The following is a 16,524-nucleotide window of genomic DNA, read 5'->3' as shown; positions in this document are numbered from 1 at the left end:
AAACGACGCTGTGCACTCTTAACAGTGTTGTTGTTTCTGTCCCTTCGGTGTAGCCTTGCTTTTAAATATCATTTTTCCCGTAAATATAAAAGAATGTCAGTCCTCCAATTGGTCTCCTGAGATTAATACTCGCAGCTGGCTCAATTGTTAGGAATCTCGTGCCTTTCCCCAACAAATTGGAGGTCCCGTTTTCAATTTAATTTTTGCCAATTTGCCATTGAATCTGCGGAAGATTTTTTTTTTTTTTTCCAACTGGAAACTAGGCTAGCTACGGTGGCATCTTCTGACTTCTAATCAACTCAATAATGATTGAGTTTGAGGATGTCGAACTTAACTTCTTCACTTGGACCTCTTGGCAGCTGCCATATTATACACAATACAGCCTGGCTTGTTAGATCAGTTAAATGAATACATTAACTGGCTTGTTTCGTCTTTTACCACCATTTGCAAGACAGTAGAGTCTCAGAGAATCTTATCACTTTGGCTTCAATTACATTTAAAAACGACGTATGAACCTTATCTATCTGAAATTCTGAATGATTGATCTCGACTTTAGAAGGAAGAACAAGTAACCCATCTCAGGAAATTCAAACCAAGTACTAAACATGTCAATCCAACACTTGGCGTTAACACTGAGCTTTTCTATAGCTAAACGAACAATATCTTCTGTAGTCTATGCTAACAATGATCCCTTCTTAACTAAAAATATTTTTTTCTAACTAATGACCAATCATAAACCCAAGAGAAAAAAAGGAGGTTGGTTTTTGGTAGTTGAAATCTGTTAGAAATCAAACAAAAAGAATCCCAGGCCAAGCTCTCACCGGATAAGCTCTGGCAAAAATTATTCAACTTCTGTGATGTCTACCAGCTCGCACATACCTTCGCGCAGTAGACAGAGACATTATATTATTGTGTTTGTGCATCTAACTCCACAACTTGCTGTCTGCAAATGTGAACCACGGAAACTTATCAGAATGACGACCAAGAATCTCAAAACAACAATTTAATCTTGGAATTAAATTCGACAGAGGTAAAGAAGCATCATCTGTTGCCATAAGGCATTGCCTTGCCTCAAATCAGAACTTTCAAATGAGTTAATGATAAACATTCCAAAATTTTATCTCAAATTGAATCCCAAATGGCCTGATAATTTTCATTACATTATCTGTTGGTTATAGCAAATCACTTTATATGCAGTGAAGGAAAACCAAGTTTAAAAAAAATAAATAAATACCGGAAGAATCTTATTATTACCAAAGACCAAGATTTATGGAAAGCGGGGGTACAATAGAGATTACAATGTCCACATTAGAATCTGAAGGTAACAAAATAAGAAAAAGAGCATCCAACATACTTGCAAAATATACACGAATTTTCCAGCAATAAAACAAGCCTAGCACTATTAGACAGTGCAAAATTAATAATTAAATGTACAGCAGCAGGAAAAGACCGATGATACTCGAAGAAGCCTTCATCTGTTGTTCTTAAGTCAGCTTCACGAGGCAGTAGTTCCTTTGGAAGCTATGCGGTCTCAAAGTAACACATCTGGCTCAAACAAACATCCTGCAAAATTAACTTTACAACATTGAGGAAACTGTAAACCAGCCTCCTCACAACTTGCCTGTGTAACATGTGGGCAGGACCTCACATCAATGTACTCCAGAGAGGCACATTTTTCCAAAACATTGCCTATCCCTACCACTGTTACCTTTGGACAGTTAACTTTTAAAACCTTTAAACTTAACTCAACTTCGCCTAGATCCTGAAAGGCAGCATCTGTCACTTCCTCACAGCAACCGATATCCAGAGCCTCCAGGTTTCTGCATTGCGAGAGGATGCAGCTCAGCGAAGAGTCCGAAATATTTAAACACCAATCCATCCGCAAATTCTTCAAACTACTTTTACAAGAAGCTGCCAAATGTTTTATAGACTCATCAGAGATGTCCCGACAACCACCAATTATTAGAGTTTCAAGATTCTTGCAAAATTTGGCCAAGGATAGTATAGACTTGTCTCCAACTTTATAACAATCTAACAACTTTAGCGTCTTTAGAGAAGAACATGACTTAGAAACGCTGGAGATGCCATTGTCTCCGATGTTGCTGCATTTATTGAGATCTAAGAACTTTATATTTTGACAGCCATTTACAAGATCAATTACTCCGGAGTCACTTATACTGGTGCATCCTTGAAGGCCCAACTCTTCTAGATTATGACAGTTCTTTGAAAGAGCTTGTAATGTCCCATCAGTTATGGATTTACAGCCAGCAAGATGCAGGCTCCGCAGGTCTTGACAGCCTTCAGCAACAGCTGACAATCCCTTATCAGTTAGCTTTCTACAGTAAGACAGATCCAAGGACTGTAAAGAACAAAGACCACTTCCAATTGATGCAATTCCAGCATCTGTAATACCTGTAATACGAAAAATGAAGCAATTGAAGAAACACATAAACTGATCCTGCTCAAAATACATGCATGTATCAAAAATCCAAAGCCAATAGGCACATGTGCATCCAAACAGTTAGCGTAATTGTACATTCATTCACCGCCAAGTAAACAAATCTCCGATTATATGCATTCCATCAATCAATTAAAAAATACAACAACAACCAATCAAACAAAAAAACACTATACGATAAACCCACCAAGAAAGGAATTACCTTTACAATTCTGCAAATTAAGGAGCTTCAAAGACTTGAACCCATCAGCAATAACAGCAAGATCAGAATCAGTGACACCGGGATAAAACGACCTGGAAACGGACTGAGACAAATCCAATTCAACGAGGCGAGAGAATCTGGCGGCAATCTTTCTGAGCATGTGGGGCCCAGCTCGTACTGACAATTTCTTCCGCTCAGTGCTCTGCAAGTGGAGCCATCTCTTACACACCAACCCGAATCTCTCCTTGTCCTTGTCATCTTCTAGCCTTGACAAAATCGATCGCAATTCGTCGTCTCTGAGCACTTCGTTTATGCAAAGGGAACCCATTTGATTAATTTCAAAAGGAGTTCAGTTCAGATTAGCGTTGATTCCGGAAACCCCTATTCTTAATCTCTGTCCCTCGATTGGCAGCCAGAGTTTGTAGCGTGGAGTAGGAATAAGTAAGAGGCTTTGTTAGTTTCCGCAATTACATAAATGTCCTCGGTAGTTGATTCTTCTTATTCAGTTGGTTGGGGGGCTCTTCTGTAAATAGAATGTATTTTTGTTCAGCCTCTGTGTCAGCATTCTGAATCTGGCTACGTGCATTTTGTACTTGGCTACGTTGCTTTTCAGGTTTCTCTTTCTCAAGTCAATATCTGAAATTTGATGCTTTACTGTTAAGGTTTCAGTTTCTACGTCATTTTCTGAATTTGCTTCAGTTGTCATCTCAGGGAACTTGTCAAAAAGAGCATCACAAAAATAGGATGATTTAATCGGTATAAAATATTAAGATAAACGACGTCATTTTATTGGTGAGTTTGTCGCTTTTTTTTATCACCGTCTTCTCCAAAATATGCGTTTTTCATTAAGAGAGAAGTTTTCTTTGATTATATGACACAAAGGATTCATTTATGTACATTCAATATATAGAGTACTGCTTAGTACAACGCCCTCACTCTTGTTAAAAAATTCTCATCTATTATGGTTTCAAATTTGCGTTACTAACACCCTATATTTTGGGATAATATACATAACATATCATGAATTAAAGACAGCACAAAATTTTATGGGTCAATAACAAAAAATTTCGAAAACTTCATGTTTTTTCAACAGAGGATGGGGAAAGGAGGCCCCCTACTGTTGTCTTTCTTCACATAAGATTATAGACATTGCTTACAAACACTAAACAGTTAAACATAACACAATGATCCCAATCAATAGTTAGAAAGCCAACAAATTAGAAACAATTATTTGAATCTGTCTTATCCGTTAAAATACAAAGCTCCCAGATCAAATGAAGATACAAATCCACAGCATATGCAAACAAAACAGTGGCTATCATCTCTTAATTTTACAACAATGTGCATAAGTGTACACTCCTGAGTTTTGAACAAGGAATTTGAAAAAATGAGTAAGATACATTTCCCATTACCTTAAAGAAATAAGATTCTACAAATAATTTCATGTCGTACAAGGAAAAAAGAAATATGTACGTCAATGTTGACCAAGGAATATCCTGTTTACAAATTTGCAGAACGCTATAACATGTAAAAAGACCAAAAAAAGGAATTATAAAAACAGAAATGAACTGTTATTCCTGCTGCATTTTGTAACCTCTAAGCCAATGAATCAAATTACTATAAGGTGTATTCAGTATAATTTTTTTTTTTTTTTTTTTTGGTAGGGAAAAAAGAATTAGGGTTATGGTCAGTGCATCCATGGCGCCAATTAAGAACTTTTGCAACAAGTAACAACATAATCCTCCAGAAACTGACTGAGCTGAGTAGTGTATAGTTTTGGGTCATTCCTAAAATGATCGACGTGAGGAGTGGAGACAAAGTTGCAAGCCCTGACCTCACGTCCAGCCTTCCGCTGCTCCTCTATAAATGATTCTACAGACTCTGCAGGAATGACTCTGTCAGCAGAGCTATAAATATACAATTGTGGACAGGCCGGTTGCCCAGAAGACAATAAGCCCAGTACATCAGAAAGCCTCCTGTACCATTTTAACAAAAATTTTCTGTAAATATTCATGAATGAAGAGAATGTGAAAACATAAGAATAACAGTAGGATAACAAGAAGATATTTCCATCAATGTTCATAAAGAACGATAAAGCCAATGTGGAATGACAGCAATCTCAACTACATTGTTTCATAAAGGAGGCAAAGAGCCATGTTGCAAACCCTCTCTACATCAAATGGTATATACATGTACAGAAAATTTAGAATATACTGTTGCCAACAGAGTTCACAGAAACCAATCACACAAGTCAATGAAACAAGAAAGACTGAAGTCAGAGAGGGAAAAGATCCAGATCCTAAATATAAAAAAATCTTGGAATAAATTTCAGCGAGTTTGTCAGAAAAATGCTAATCTGTCTCAATTAGTTCAACCTTTCAGTCAATATTCTTACGGTAGAAAATATACAGTATACAGTTTTCCAATGTGACGGCGATAATGCATCTAATCAGATCAAAATGATAGCCAGCAATGGACATTACCTGTTCACTGCAGGAAGATGCAAAATCACCTCAAAAAACTTCTCCAGGACAACAAGCAAAGCTGTTTCAGTAACTGCAGGTTTGGGTTCTCCACTTGCTCTGCTGCCAACTAACTCGTCTGTCTCTAATTCGTTTGTGTAAACAATTCCTTTTGTTGCAACACTATTCTTTTTCAGAAAAGCTGCAGAGAAACCCGAAGCCCACACCTAAGACAAATGAAATGAATTCAATTAGCACTGTTGAGCATACTCCAAAAAAAATAAAATCAAAAGATGCTAAAGTGCAACCGGGCACCACACTGACCACATCCTACCATCTCCAGAATACAGATATTCTTACAATAAAAGCAATGTAGATCAAAAGAAGAGATGCAAATGCCTGTCATCAAACAACATACTTGTTCTGCATAACTTCTCAAAATTTCCAAATTTTATCAAAGCACTGACTTCTTTCAGGTGCACAAAAATAGGCACTTTAGTCAAATACATAGTCTTATCAATGAGAGAATGAAGGAAGTTTATTCCCGTGAATTTCAGTAAGTTAAAGAAACATCAGAACTCCTAGTTAAAATGATAACAGAAAACATACACTATAAACTAAACCTGAAACCCTATAAATCAAAATTGAATAAGTGTAGTCTAGCATACTAACTCAACCAAATAAGGGCTGGTTAATTTAAGTCTAAAAGGTCCAAATAGATACAAAACAGAGCACAAGATGTGGCAGATGTAAAAATGTAAAAATTCCAACAAATTCTGCTCATGGCCTATAATCTTCTTATAAATATTGTGCATGGTCAAAGCTTTCTGTTTCCATTAAATTATCAAATATCTAACTATCCCAACAATATAGATATCCCATTATTCATGTTAATAGCAAATTTTAAACCATTGCAAGCACCATTTACCTGAGGGTCAGGAGATGCAACAGGTGCAGAATCTACAATGCAACCTCTAATCCTTCCCATTAAAGAAGGATCCTTATTCTGAAACTTCTCAAGAATAGCTCCATATCTGTGGCAAGATAGATACATTTAAACATATCAAGCTAAACGTTAAAAAGGAAAAAGTTGAAAAAAAAAAAAAAAGAGCACGCAATAACATGCAATAAAGAGAGAGTTAATTCTCACGTTAACCATCCAGTGTTGCTAAAAGTGTGAAAAACAAGGTTCTTTCCTTCATCCTCCAAGCAATCAGCCAAATGGTTCACAAGCAATTCTATATTTTGTTCAGCCTTGCCACCAACTTGGTAACTGAGAATCTCAGCCATTGGAAAAGTAAAGGTAATGACATGAAACCCCTTTGAAGTATACCACTCTGCATATTTCCTAAGATGCTTCTGCTTTGCCCCCAACCATCCAAGCAAAACCACCACAGTCCTAGACTTCATTGCTAAACAATCAGAAGTCCCAGAAACATCAATGGCATCTGTTTCTGGTAAATGCCACCTATACAACACATCAGAATACGAAGCAGGGATAGAACCTGTAGTTTTAGTTGGCTTGGATGCTTTAGCCAACTCCGCAGACTGATACACATTAACAAGAAGAGGGAAAGACGCTACAGAAGAACATAAATTACTAGGAATAAATTTGTGGCCTGAGCTGGGAACCCCAAAACTAATGCTGGGCACAGGCACTTGAACTCTAGTCACAAAGTTCAAGCTGGAAAGCTTGGAAACAGATATATGAGAAACCCAAGATGATGTAAATTCTTGAATTGAATTTGAAACAGAAACAGAAGAATCAGTTTGTTCGGCTCCAGGTGATGTAAAAGACTGGAACTTGTCAGAAACATCAGCAGAGGCGGAAGCAACGGCAACAGCCGCCGCCGCAATTAGAGGCCGTTGAATGATTCCGGACAAGGAACCCATATTGAAAAACTTCAGAAGAAAAGAAATCTCTCTCTCATAAGAGTAGCACTATCAAGCAACGCCCATACAACGCAAACCACAATCCAGATTGAACCACCTGCACGATAAATTGGAGATGAAAAATTCAATGGTGACCCCTTGAAAAGAATCGAAGAGACGAAAGCAAAATAGAAGAAAGTGGCAGCAAACACGCTAGAAAATAGGAGTCAGAGACGGTATAAGAGTATATTCCTTTTTTCTTTGAATAACGTGCGTAAAAATTAAGAAGAGGCTGACGTGGAGTTGGTCAGGTCCAATAAAACCGGGCCGTCAATTTTTTACTTGTAGACAGCCCGGTCGAAATTGCATGCGCGGCGTCACCGACCACCGAAGCTTCTTTCGGAGTCAAACTCAAGGAGAGACGGGGACGTGCCCCGCGCCTAAATAAATAATGCTCTTTTCACGTTTGAGGAAAGCTCCTGCAACTGCAACGACAAAAAATAAAATCAATTAAAACAGATTTCACGTTAAGTAATTATATATAATTAATTAAATTAATCAGTGTTGTTTATTGAAAGAAAGCTAATTTAAGGATTAATAGAAAGGACAGCGCGTGTATTGTCTGTGTACAGCTACGCAAAGGAGCTGCGGTTGACCAATAAGAGGGCGCCACGAGTGAGGTGAAGATGCGTAACAGTGGTTGATGGCTGTATCTTAGTACTCCGACAATTTAGGAAGGAACGACACATGAAAAGACATTATAGCCCATGTAAAAACTTTGTATTGCACAGATGCAAATATGGAATCGAGGAGAGAACGGGGAATTCGGAATTTTCCCACAGGACAAACGGAAAAGTAAATTAACGGGCGCGGTGCGGTTAACCCAGTACGACGAAACTTGAGGTGCAAATGTGGAATGAGTTAATCTGTAACGTGAACCGCTTAAATGGGTAGGTTGAATTAAATTTAAAATGTAAGAATGTGAAATCAAATGACCAATCTACCCCTTCAACGACCGGCCGAATTATCTCGTACCGAAACTCAGTAAACGGAAATGCAAATAATAAAAAAAAAAGATTCGAAGACTTCCAATTTCCTTTTTTTTTCTTTTCCTTTTTCTGCGCACTGAAATCTGGATATCAGGATTGAAAAGATCATGTAAATAGCAACAAATTACTAAATATTATAAAAAAAAAAAAGACTCACCTGAAGGGATAAATGAAGAAAGAAGAAGATGGGTACGGTAAACGGCGACGTAGAGAGAAGGTCCGCGTTTATTGGAGAATGGAGAGAAGAATATGGGAATGCGTGTGAGAGAGAGAGAGAGGCTTATGCTTTCGTTTGTTAATTCTTTTCTTTGGTAATACAACAATATACGCATTTATATATATGTTTTTCAACATATATACATGACATAATCTTTAATGAAAGAAAAGAGGAGATCTTTTAGTTTAGGATGGGGCTATTTGAACCCACCAATTTACTCAATAAACCTATTTACTAAATAAACTCATCTTTAAATTTTAAAATTTTAAATTTTACTCAGTAAACCCACTAAAATATTTAATATGCCCTTTCTAAACCCAATTTTTATAATAATAGTGATTTTACTCATTAAACCCATAATATTTATTTATAAACCCATTAGATTGAAAATTGATTATTAATTAGAAATTTAATAATCAATTTTGAGTGAATAGCCCTCGTTTAAGGACAAATGAATCAAAATATTCTAAATGGAGAAAATAGTTGTCATCATGAAATTATTTTTTTGAGTTATATTATATTGGTGAGAAAAATCTTGTATGATGGTATGAAAATCTAATATGAGGAATTTGAGAAAAAAATATTTTTTTTTCAGAATTTGGGAAAAAACAATAATTAATTATTAATTGAAAATTTAATCATCAATATTAATTAAACAATTTTGAGTGAGGGGTCATTCCCAAACGAATCATAACAATTAAACAATTAATCCTCCATAAAATCAATATCCATCAAATTAATAACAATTAATTTTGTTACTCTGAATCAACTCACATGTGCCTATTTAACAATATATATGGCTTGAGAGAAGAATTCCACCTCTTGATTGATTAGGGTTTAATGAAAATTTGATTAGGGTTCTATAAAACTATGTTGAATATAAAGATGGGTTTAAAGAGTAAAAATTCTGTTTTTTTTTAATTATATTCTAGTGTCCATAACTGTAATTTAATTTAGAGGTATTTTAATGATAAAAAATTATTTTTAAAGTGGATTTATTGAGTAAATTAGTGGGTTCAAATAGCCCCACCCTTTAATAATAAAAACATTGCCTGCACTCAACGGCGGCAACGCTAACTTATTTTTTTATTTATTTATTTATTGCTGGAAGTATCGGTTTCATATCTTGTGTTGTGTGCACGCTGCAGGTTAAATTATCTTAAATTATTATTTAAAAAAAATTCATTATTTTTATCTTTTCCATGAAAGCTAAAAAGCTATCTCTTCCAATTAATTAATAACCGCCATTTGTTGAGGAGGTGTGGTATCCTCTCCCTCCCTCACCAATTATTGTGTCAAAATTATCGATATGAAATGGCAGGATATTAATTTTATAAGTTATGTAATTGACTATTTAATAGACGAATAACATATAAGAATTAAAATTTAATAGTTAGAATTCTCTTAACATAACTGTATCTTTAAGGTAGATAGTTCGAGTTGCCCATTGTATTATTAAAAAAAAAAAAAGAAGATAAATGAATCCAATAAAAAAGTTCATTTTTTTCTAGTTTCTTCCTTTAATTTCTAGACAAGTGCTATGCTGGACTCCCTCCACCTGTGAGAATAAAGGCTCTACCCTCAGAGGCTCAGATGCTTAGCGTTTTGTTAAAATGAGCAAGAGGAGGCACCTTACCTAATTATATAGATTGATTATTCCAGTGGATATTCTGAAGTGAAACAGATTGTCCACTCCACCATATGGTATTTTCTTAAGTTGTGCGGATGCCCATAAATATTCTGTTGTCTGTTAGGCTTCCTTTTGTCCATTCTGTTTTGGACCCTTTCCCCCAGTGTTTTGAATGCAATTCAATCATAAAAAAAAAACCAAGGAATGGCCCATAATATACTGATTCCACAGTCACAACTTCAACCACACAACACACACCCTTTCCCTTTTTCTTGTTTTCTTCCTTTCCTATTTGGTTCACCTTGGAACAATTTTCAAAATAAATATTATCTTATTATAAAGATATATTTAATTAATTATATTTTATAAAAAATTATCTTTTCAGTTGAGAATACATCATTTTATGATGACATTTCATTTGAAGATGTATTATTTTATAGTAACATTTCGTTTGAAATGATGATAATTTAATTTGGATCACTGATTAAAATTAAATATTGATCAAATAGCCATGAATGAAGAAGTATTATGAAAGGTGACAACGCAAAAGGAAGGGCACAGCACAATAGAGAGTTTGTTTCGGCCATTAAATTATAGAAAATAATAATCCCACATCATTTTTTTCTCAGATGTCTTTCCTAAAACGAATTTCATTATATAACACCTATTTTTTATGCATCAAATATTCAATATATTGTTTACTATGAGAACAATATATTGATTCTTGGTAGGCTTGCAACATTTAATAGTATTCAGGTTTATTTTCGTCGATGCACAATGCAAGCAAACAAATAAGTGCTTCCTTATATCCTGGAGGCGTATTAGCTTAATCCATGTGCATCATTCAATTGATGGGGGCAAATAACATCTTAAGGAATGCGATATTTGTAAGGTGCTTTGAAATACATATTATTTTTTTACAATTTACCTATTATTACTATTTTCTGTCTACACACAAAGTTGTAAACACATTACTTTATATAATAAAGTTCCACTATTATTGCTGCACTTATCTTCATTTGTCATTCCCCACGTGTACATATCCCCAACAATCTTAAGACATTATTTCTGCAACAATGGCACCAAGTTCATCTCTTCGACAATTCGCAGTAGATTTTATCTAATTGGAGCGGTTCGATGGTGGCAACTTTATACGTTAGCAGAAAATGTTGCATTTTTTGTTGATAAGCCTCAATGTGGTATATGTTCTCACAACACTAAAGCCTCAAGAACGTGAGGATGAGACATTAGCAGAAGCCAGAGCTCAACAAAAATGAAAACAAGATAACTACGCGTGCAAGGGACGCATTTGCAATGCCATGTCTGATACTTTGTTTGATCAATACCACAACAGTTCAGATTTCATTATTGTTTTTTTCCCCCCATTTTCGTATATGCGCTGCGAAGCATTGCCTAACAAAATTCTCAATCTCTAACCAAACAACAGACAAGGTTGCCAAAAATCTGGCACTCAGCGTATGAGAAAATGGTTAAAAAGTAGAAAAGGAATGACCAGGTCACAGACATTTGGAAATAGGTTTCGTCAAACTCAGGAAAGAACATACAGAAACAGAGAAAGACTGAAACAGAGCCTATCCTTGACCCTAATGTTTTAGCAAAAACATTATTGATCTAACGTAAATGCCCCACGTGTTTGATACTAGTGTTAAGCAAGCTCTGACAAGACAATCGGTTAAGCAGACTCAGATAAGTTTCGACAGCACCATCAGATGGATGCAAAAAATGCTCAAAACCAAGATTTATCATATCTTTTATAACTTGATTTCGGTTGCCTCACACTTCGGAGTTTCTCAGATCAAAGCTTTGTATCGTAAATCATCTTTGTTTGAGCATACCATCAGATGACACTATTCTTTGGCTAAAAGATCGAATTCCTGCTGAAATTGCTGTTTTACTAAAATACAAACCCGTAAATTGTTATTTTCCCAAAATCCTCTTAAAGATACCAACACCTTCATAACAGATTGCATGTTTGAGAAAAGAAGCTGTATCCAGGACAATGATACTTGTCTCCAAATACAGCTCTGCTTGTGTCGATTTTGCCATTATAACTTGGAACTTCTTGACACACCCACCTTCATGCTTCTCAGTCCTATTCAGCTGTGAGAATTTTCCAAGTGATAGAACTCAAATGCCTACACCGAAGGGGAACTCACAGATCAAAAGACCAGGCTCCAAATACCAGCTATGAATAGTACAGGCAGCAATAAGATCCAAGCAACAGCTACAGACAAAATGAGATCCCTAAAATTAATAAGCAAAATTACATCCTTAACTTGAAGAATGAAGAAGCATTCTAGGATTTGTGATTTGTATCTATATATTTACATACTTGAACTGATAAATAAGAACAGTTGTGCTCTAATGGATCTGTGGAGGGTAGACATCCTTTCCTTCAAGAACATGGATGAAGTTTTTTGTCCGCGAAATAGCCAACCAGAATAAAGTTAAAACACAGAAACCTAACTTAAACTAATTAACATTGTAAGTCACCAAATTCAATACCCAACAACTTAAAGTCTTGAGAATGATCAAAATTACAAAAACCTACCTTATCCATTTCTAAGTGGATATGTGATGCATCAATGCATATTCTACATTTTACTGGGTTTTCTTCACCAAATAAAAGAACACTGTTCCCATAGAAACCTTCCTTTGGAGGGAGATTTAATAAACAAGACTTTGGAACTGACACTCGATGCTTATTGCTAGTACTAATTAACTCATCGTGGTCATTCACCGTTAATATGAGACGATGTTGACGACCTAGAAGCTCTGACACATATTTCATGTCACCCATGGCTAAAGCTTGACGAACACGGGTTGATGAAACCTGTCCTCTCTCTTTAGAATCATTACAGTCTATATCTCTTGAATCTTGATGCTTGTCCATGACAGAATTTATAATGCAAGCATCCATGCCATACTCCTCACACAGTCTCACCAACTCTGATGCATCGCCAGCAGCTTTATATCCAAACCGGTAGTTTTCACCTGCCACAATTAGCCATTAAAGAATTTATTCAGCATGATTTAATGTATTCTTCCACATTACAAATTGCTGACAAAAAACCCAGAAAGAATCGTCATCAACCTTAAAATTTACCTGCCACAACTCCGCGCACTCCAAGCTCCCTTGATAATTTCTCAACAAACTGTTGTGGAGAGAGATGTCGAACACTTGAAAATTGTATCTGGAACTCTACTGGGGCCACATTACCACAGTATGGAGCCCAAGATGAAAGAACCCGCTTCCGGTCACATTTAGCGACTATGGGAGCCCTATTCAGACAGATTAATATATCATATATATGTCCTACAAGATTGTACCACATAATCAAAGTCCCACCATTTAACAAATCAGATGTAAGCCAAATTCATTTAGTATAAATGTCAATTGTCCAAACTTAAATGGTTATCACGACTCACAAGGGTAGAGACATGGAATTAGGTGCATAGAGTTTGACAGTCAACTAACTCTTAATAATAACTGTAATACACATTCTCCTATAAAAAAGAAGCATAAGCATCCTTGAAAGAATTGCTCACTGATCTCCAATTGACCAAAGGATCCTCCTCACTTAAAGTCATTAGCACTTCTTAAAACAAAATTACAAAGTAAAAATTTTAAACATAAGACATTCATGAACAATTATAGTAAAAATTTACCATTTTGGTTGGAAATATAGGACGTTTGTTTTGAGTAGAAAAGACTTTAAAGGATGTGAACAAGTTGCCTATAAATGAAACAAAGACATACAATCCTTTATACACCCCAGGAATCTATAACTGGTTTGCGTAGAATGAGCTACAACAGATAAACATCGAACATATATATATATATATACTCTCCATCCTACAATAAGTGAAACCAGAATTAACCAAGTACCAAGAAAGCAGACCCAGAAGAAATTACAGTTGGTCAGTTCAAATCAGTTCTTAAGCCACCCAGATTCAACACGTGAAGATCTGTTTTGGTCCAGGGATTGGTAGAAAACTAAACCAAGACAATTGCGGCCACACAACTGTAGTTATAAAAGAAGAAGCCTAGAAAAAGACAAAAACATGGGAACAATGTTTGTACCTAGGCTCCCAACCAAATACTTCAGCCATTCCTATAAATGACAACAAATATGGAGCTCCAATCTTTGATGCTTGAATTGCAAGTTCTCGATGACCAATATGAAGGGCATCAAACTTTCCCAAAGCTACTATCCCTCCTGGCAACAATAAGTCATAATAAAGAAATCGTAACTAGCATGTTCAAAAGATAAATTCACCAATAGTTCATCAATAGGTTCCAAAAGATTATGTAAGACTTGTTAAAACTAAGCTGTAATGCTAAACTGAATAATGCAGTTCTTAACAACACTTGGAGCATCATTTAGAATTAGGAAAATGGAGCGGTGTCTATACTTGCCATTCATAAATGATAGACTAAAGGTTCATATCACATAATAGACTAACTTTTTCATTCTATTACACAACAGTTCCCAAAAAGTACTGGGTAGAGATCATAAACCTTCAAGCAGTTCAACATTACAAACAATTGTCAACATTCTAACCAGTTTAAAGAACTTACAGCACATGGTAGAGAACCGAGAAAGCAATGCAACAACTCCTGACACTTTGATTAATTAACAATTGGTTTCATAAAAGCAGATTCAGTAATTTTTTTTTTTTAAAAGAACAACATATTACCTGGATTTGGGGGAAAAAAATTGCAAAACCTCACAGTCACCATTGCCAATATTTTACACAGTAATGGAAAGAGAATTCAGGAAACAGAAAAACCAAGAGAGATCAGTAAAAGAAAACCTGCCACTGGGGATAATCCTTCACCAGGAAGCTCACGATCATCTTCTCGTTCACTTTGTACAAAAAAAAATAAAAAGGTAATCAGATAAACAAAACATTGGATGGATAATACAGAAAACAAGTACATCCCTCCCACACACAGATAATGTGATATTCATGGCAATTCCTCTTTCTACCACTTCGAGCACCAAATTGAGCAAAATTTCACAAAATTACTAACTAAAGAACTATAATACAAGAGACATAGCTAAGTAACAAATTTTCATATATGACTGCATAGCAGTAGCAAAAGCAAGGAATAAAAAGAGTATGAAGCACATCTCGATGTTTCGGCCATTCCATAAAATCATTTTATTTGAATGCAGCAAAAATTTGAAAAAAAAAAGTTTCTTCCTTTAATTAATTTCAGAATGCAGAAACGGCATCCCAAAACAACAGCAAATTAACGGAAAAGAATAAAACCTGAAACAGCTGGGGAGAGTAGGCATTTCGCCGGAGGATTTGCTTTGAAGGCTGGAAGAAGAAACCAATCTCTGCTGCAATCTTTGCTTACATTTCTCTCCGATTATGGCCGCGGAAAGCGGTCTCACCATGAACGACGATAGCTGAAATATTCTGGAGCTACAAAACCCTAACCCTAGATTTTGGTTTTGATGGTAGTGGTGGTAATTGCACTCCCGTATTCGTAAATGATATGAAATACGAGAGCTCCCACCCAACATTATTTAATTTTCAATTACAGAAACAGAAGGAGTGCGAATCAGCAGCAGCAGTTTTTGAATCTTCTTAGGAGTTGAAGGAACTAAGGCAAAGTAACGCGTGTTGAGCTTCTCTGTGTGTTCAGTTTGTTAGCCACGTCAGCACTCTAACGAAGAATGTATGACCATTGATCCCCTATTCAACTTTTCATGTGTACTTTCTTTTCTTCATGTAAACCTTTTTTTTTTCAGAGGATAATCCAATGAAAAATTGTATTCAGCGCAGAATTGATACAACCAAAGCTCTCTTAATTGATTTATTTTATTTTATTGGCATTAATGTTTTGAAAATGCCAAACTACGATTGCCTATTTCCGTATTTCGCTAGTGACGCTATCAATCTTTTAGTAGTCATTACAATAATGCCAAACTACAATTGGTTAATTTCACCGGGAATTTCTACCAATTTCTATGCACAAATTTTGTCACTCTCTGTAGAAGAATACTATTAAAAGGCCAATTAGAGTTCGAGGGCAAATCCACTTCTTTCCCTCAAAGCATCTTCAAACCGGTCACATCTTGTCCCCCGGCGGCACCAATTGGTCTCGTTGCTGCATATATGGCTAATTGTCAAGGATCTACGATGATTTTTAATAGTGTCAATGACATCCCAGTGGTACGGATCAAGAAGTTGAAGCTGCCGTGAGATTTAAAATTGCTGATATCAAAGTTTCACCACAGTGATATTGTATTATCCGGCTCATCATCTTTCTAAGTATTCTGCCCCATTTTGAATAAATATACAATTTGCTATATGGAAGGTCTTCTCCTATCTCTTCCTTGTCTGAAATTTATTAGCCCACGTACTAATCTCAGATCCCGTTTGGGACTACTGGGCTGTGACTGGGCTGCCACAGTGCAGCTCCATCAAAGCATGGCTTTATTCGAGTATTCTTGAGAACTCTTATTTTCCATTCCCAGAATAATAGTTGTCAGTCAATAACCATGTAATATTGACAGTTCCAGGATGATCAAGCAAGATTTCATAAATTAGATTTACGTTGCTATGCCCCCCCCAAAAAAAAAATAAAAATGCA

The 16,524-nt window shown here is 35.8% G+C and overlaps 3 protein-coding genes across 5 annotated transcripts; all 3 read right to left on the bottom strand.

Moving 5' to 3' along the window:
* Positions 1-1,223: 1,223 nt before the first annotated feature.
* On the bottom strand, positions 1,224-3,322 carry LOC102620474 (F-box/LRR-repeat protein 4). The gene is made up of 2 exons (XM_006484431.4): positions 2,661-3,322; positions 1,224-2,412 (listed from the first exon to the last, which is right to left on the bottom strand). Exons 1-2 carry the CDS (start codon positions 2,986-2,988, stop codon positions 1,532-1,534), a joined length of 1,209 nt encoding a protein of 402 aa, XP_006484494.1. The 5' UTR covers positions 2,989-3,322; the 3' UTR covers positions 1,224-1,531.
* A 636-nt stretch (positions 3,323-3,958) lies between these two features.
* LOC102620739 (uncharacterized) lies at positions 3,959-8,367 on the bottom strand. 2 transcript variants are annotated; one of them, XM_006484433.4, is made up of 6 exons: positions 8,201-8,367; positions 7,292-7,479; positions 6,273-7,112; positions 6,051-6,156; positions 5,144-5,349; positions 3,959-4,636 (listed from the first exon to the last, which is right to left on the bottom strand). In XM_006484433.4, the coding sequence occupies exons 3-6, from the start codon at positions 7,013-7,015 to the stop codon at positions 4,369-4,371; spliced, it is 1,323 nt and encodes a 440-aa protein (XP_006484496.1). In that variant the 5' UTR covers positions 7,016-7,112; positions 7,292-7,479; positions 8,201-8,367; the 3' UTR covers positions 3,959-4,368. The 2 variants fall into 2 exon arrangements, with proteins under 2 accessions (XP_006484496.1, XP_052295593.1); XM_052439633.1 differs by having other exon boundaries at positions 6,273-7,479.
* A 3,769-nt stretch (positions 8,368-12,136) lies between these two features.
* LOC102621412 (FAD synthetase 2, chloroplastic) lies at positions 12,137-16,409 on the bottom strand. 2 transcript variants are annotated; one of them, XM_006484435.4, is made up of 5 exons: positions 15,192-16,409; positions 14,730-14,782; positions 13,996-14,131; positions 13,018-13,193; positions 12,137-12,905 (listed from the first exon to the last, which is right to left on the bottom strand). In XM_006484435.4, exons 1-5 carry the CDS (start codon positions 15,449-15,451, stop codon positions 12,388-12,390), a joined length of 1,143 nt encoding a protein of 380 aa, XP_006484498.1. In that variant the 5' UTR covers positions 15,452-16,409; the 3' UTR covers positions 12,137-12,387. The 2 variants fall into 2 exon arrangements, with proteins under 2 accessions (XP_006484498.1, XP_052295253.1); XM_052439293.1 differs by lacking the exons at positions 14,730-14,782; positions 15,192-16,409 and adding an exon at positions 14,613-14,722.
* Positions 16,410-16,524: the final 115 nt, after the last annotated feature.

The sequence above is a fragment of the Citrus sinensis genome, chromosome 4, assembly GCF_022201045.2.
Source record: "Citrus sinensis cultivar Valencia sweet orange chromosome 4, DVS_A1.0, whole genome shotgun sequence".
Lineage (NCBI taxonomy): Eukaryota > Viridiplantae > Streptophyta > Magnoliopsida > Sapindales > Rutaceae > Citrus > Citrus sinensis.
Note: the sequence above shows the minus strand (reverse complement) of the source record. Positions and strands in the feature narration are given on the sequence as shown.

Coding starts and splice junctions, on each gene's coding strand:
- LOC102620474 (XM_006484431.4), bottom strand. CDS start 2,988: ATGGGTTCCCTTTGCATAAACGAAGTGCTCAGAGACGACGAATTGCGA. Junction 2,413..2,660: donor TAATTTGCAGAATTGTAAAG/GTAATTCCTTTC, acceptor TTCGTATTACAG/GTATTACAGATGCTGGAATT.
- LOC102620739 (XM_052439633.1), bottom strand. CDS start 7,015: ATGGGTTCCTTGTCCGGAATCATTCAACGGCCTCTAATTGCGGCGGCG. Junction 5,350..6,050: donor TTGCATCTCCTGACCCTCAG/GTAAATGGTGCT, acceptor CATTTGTCTTAG/GTGTGGGCTTCGGGTTTCTC. Junction 4,637..5,143: donor CATCTTCCTGCAGTGAACAG/GTAATGTCCATT, acceptor AAAATGGTACAG/GAGGCTTTCTGATGTACTGG.
- LOC102621412 (XM_006484435.4), bottom strand. CDS start 15,451: ATGTTGGGTGGGAGCTCTCGTATTTCATATCATTTACGAATACGGGAG. Junction 14,783..15,191: donor ACTCTCCCCAGCTGTTTCAG/GTTTTATTCTTT, acceptor TTTTGTACAAAG/TGAACGAGAAGATGATCGTG. Junction 12,906..13,017: donor AGTGCGCGGAGTTGTGGCAG/GTAAATTTTAAG, acceptor TAATTGTGGCAG/GTGAAAACTACCGGTTTGGA.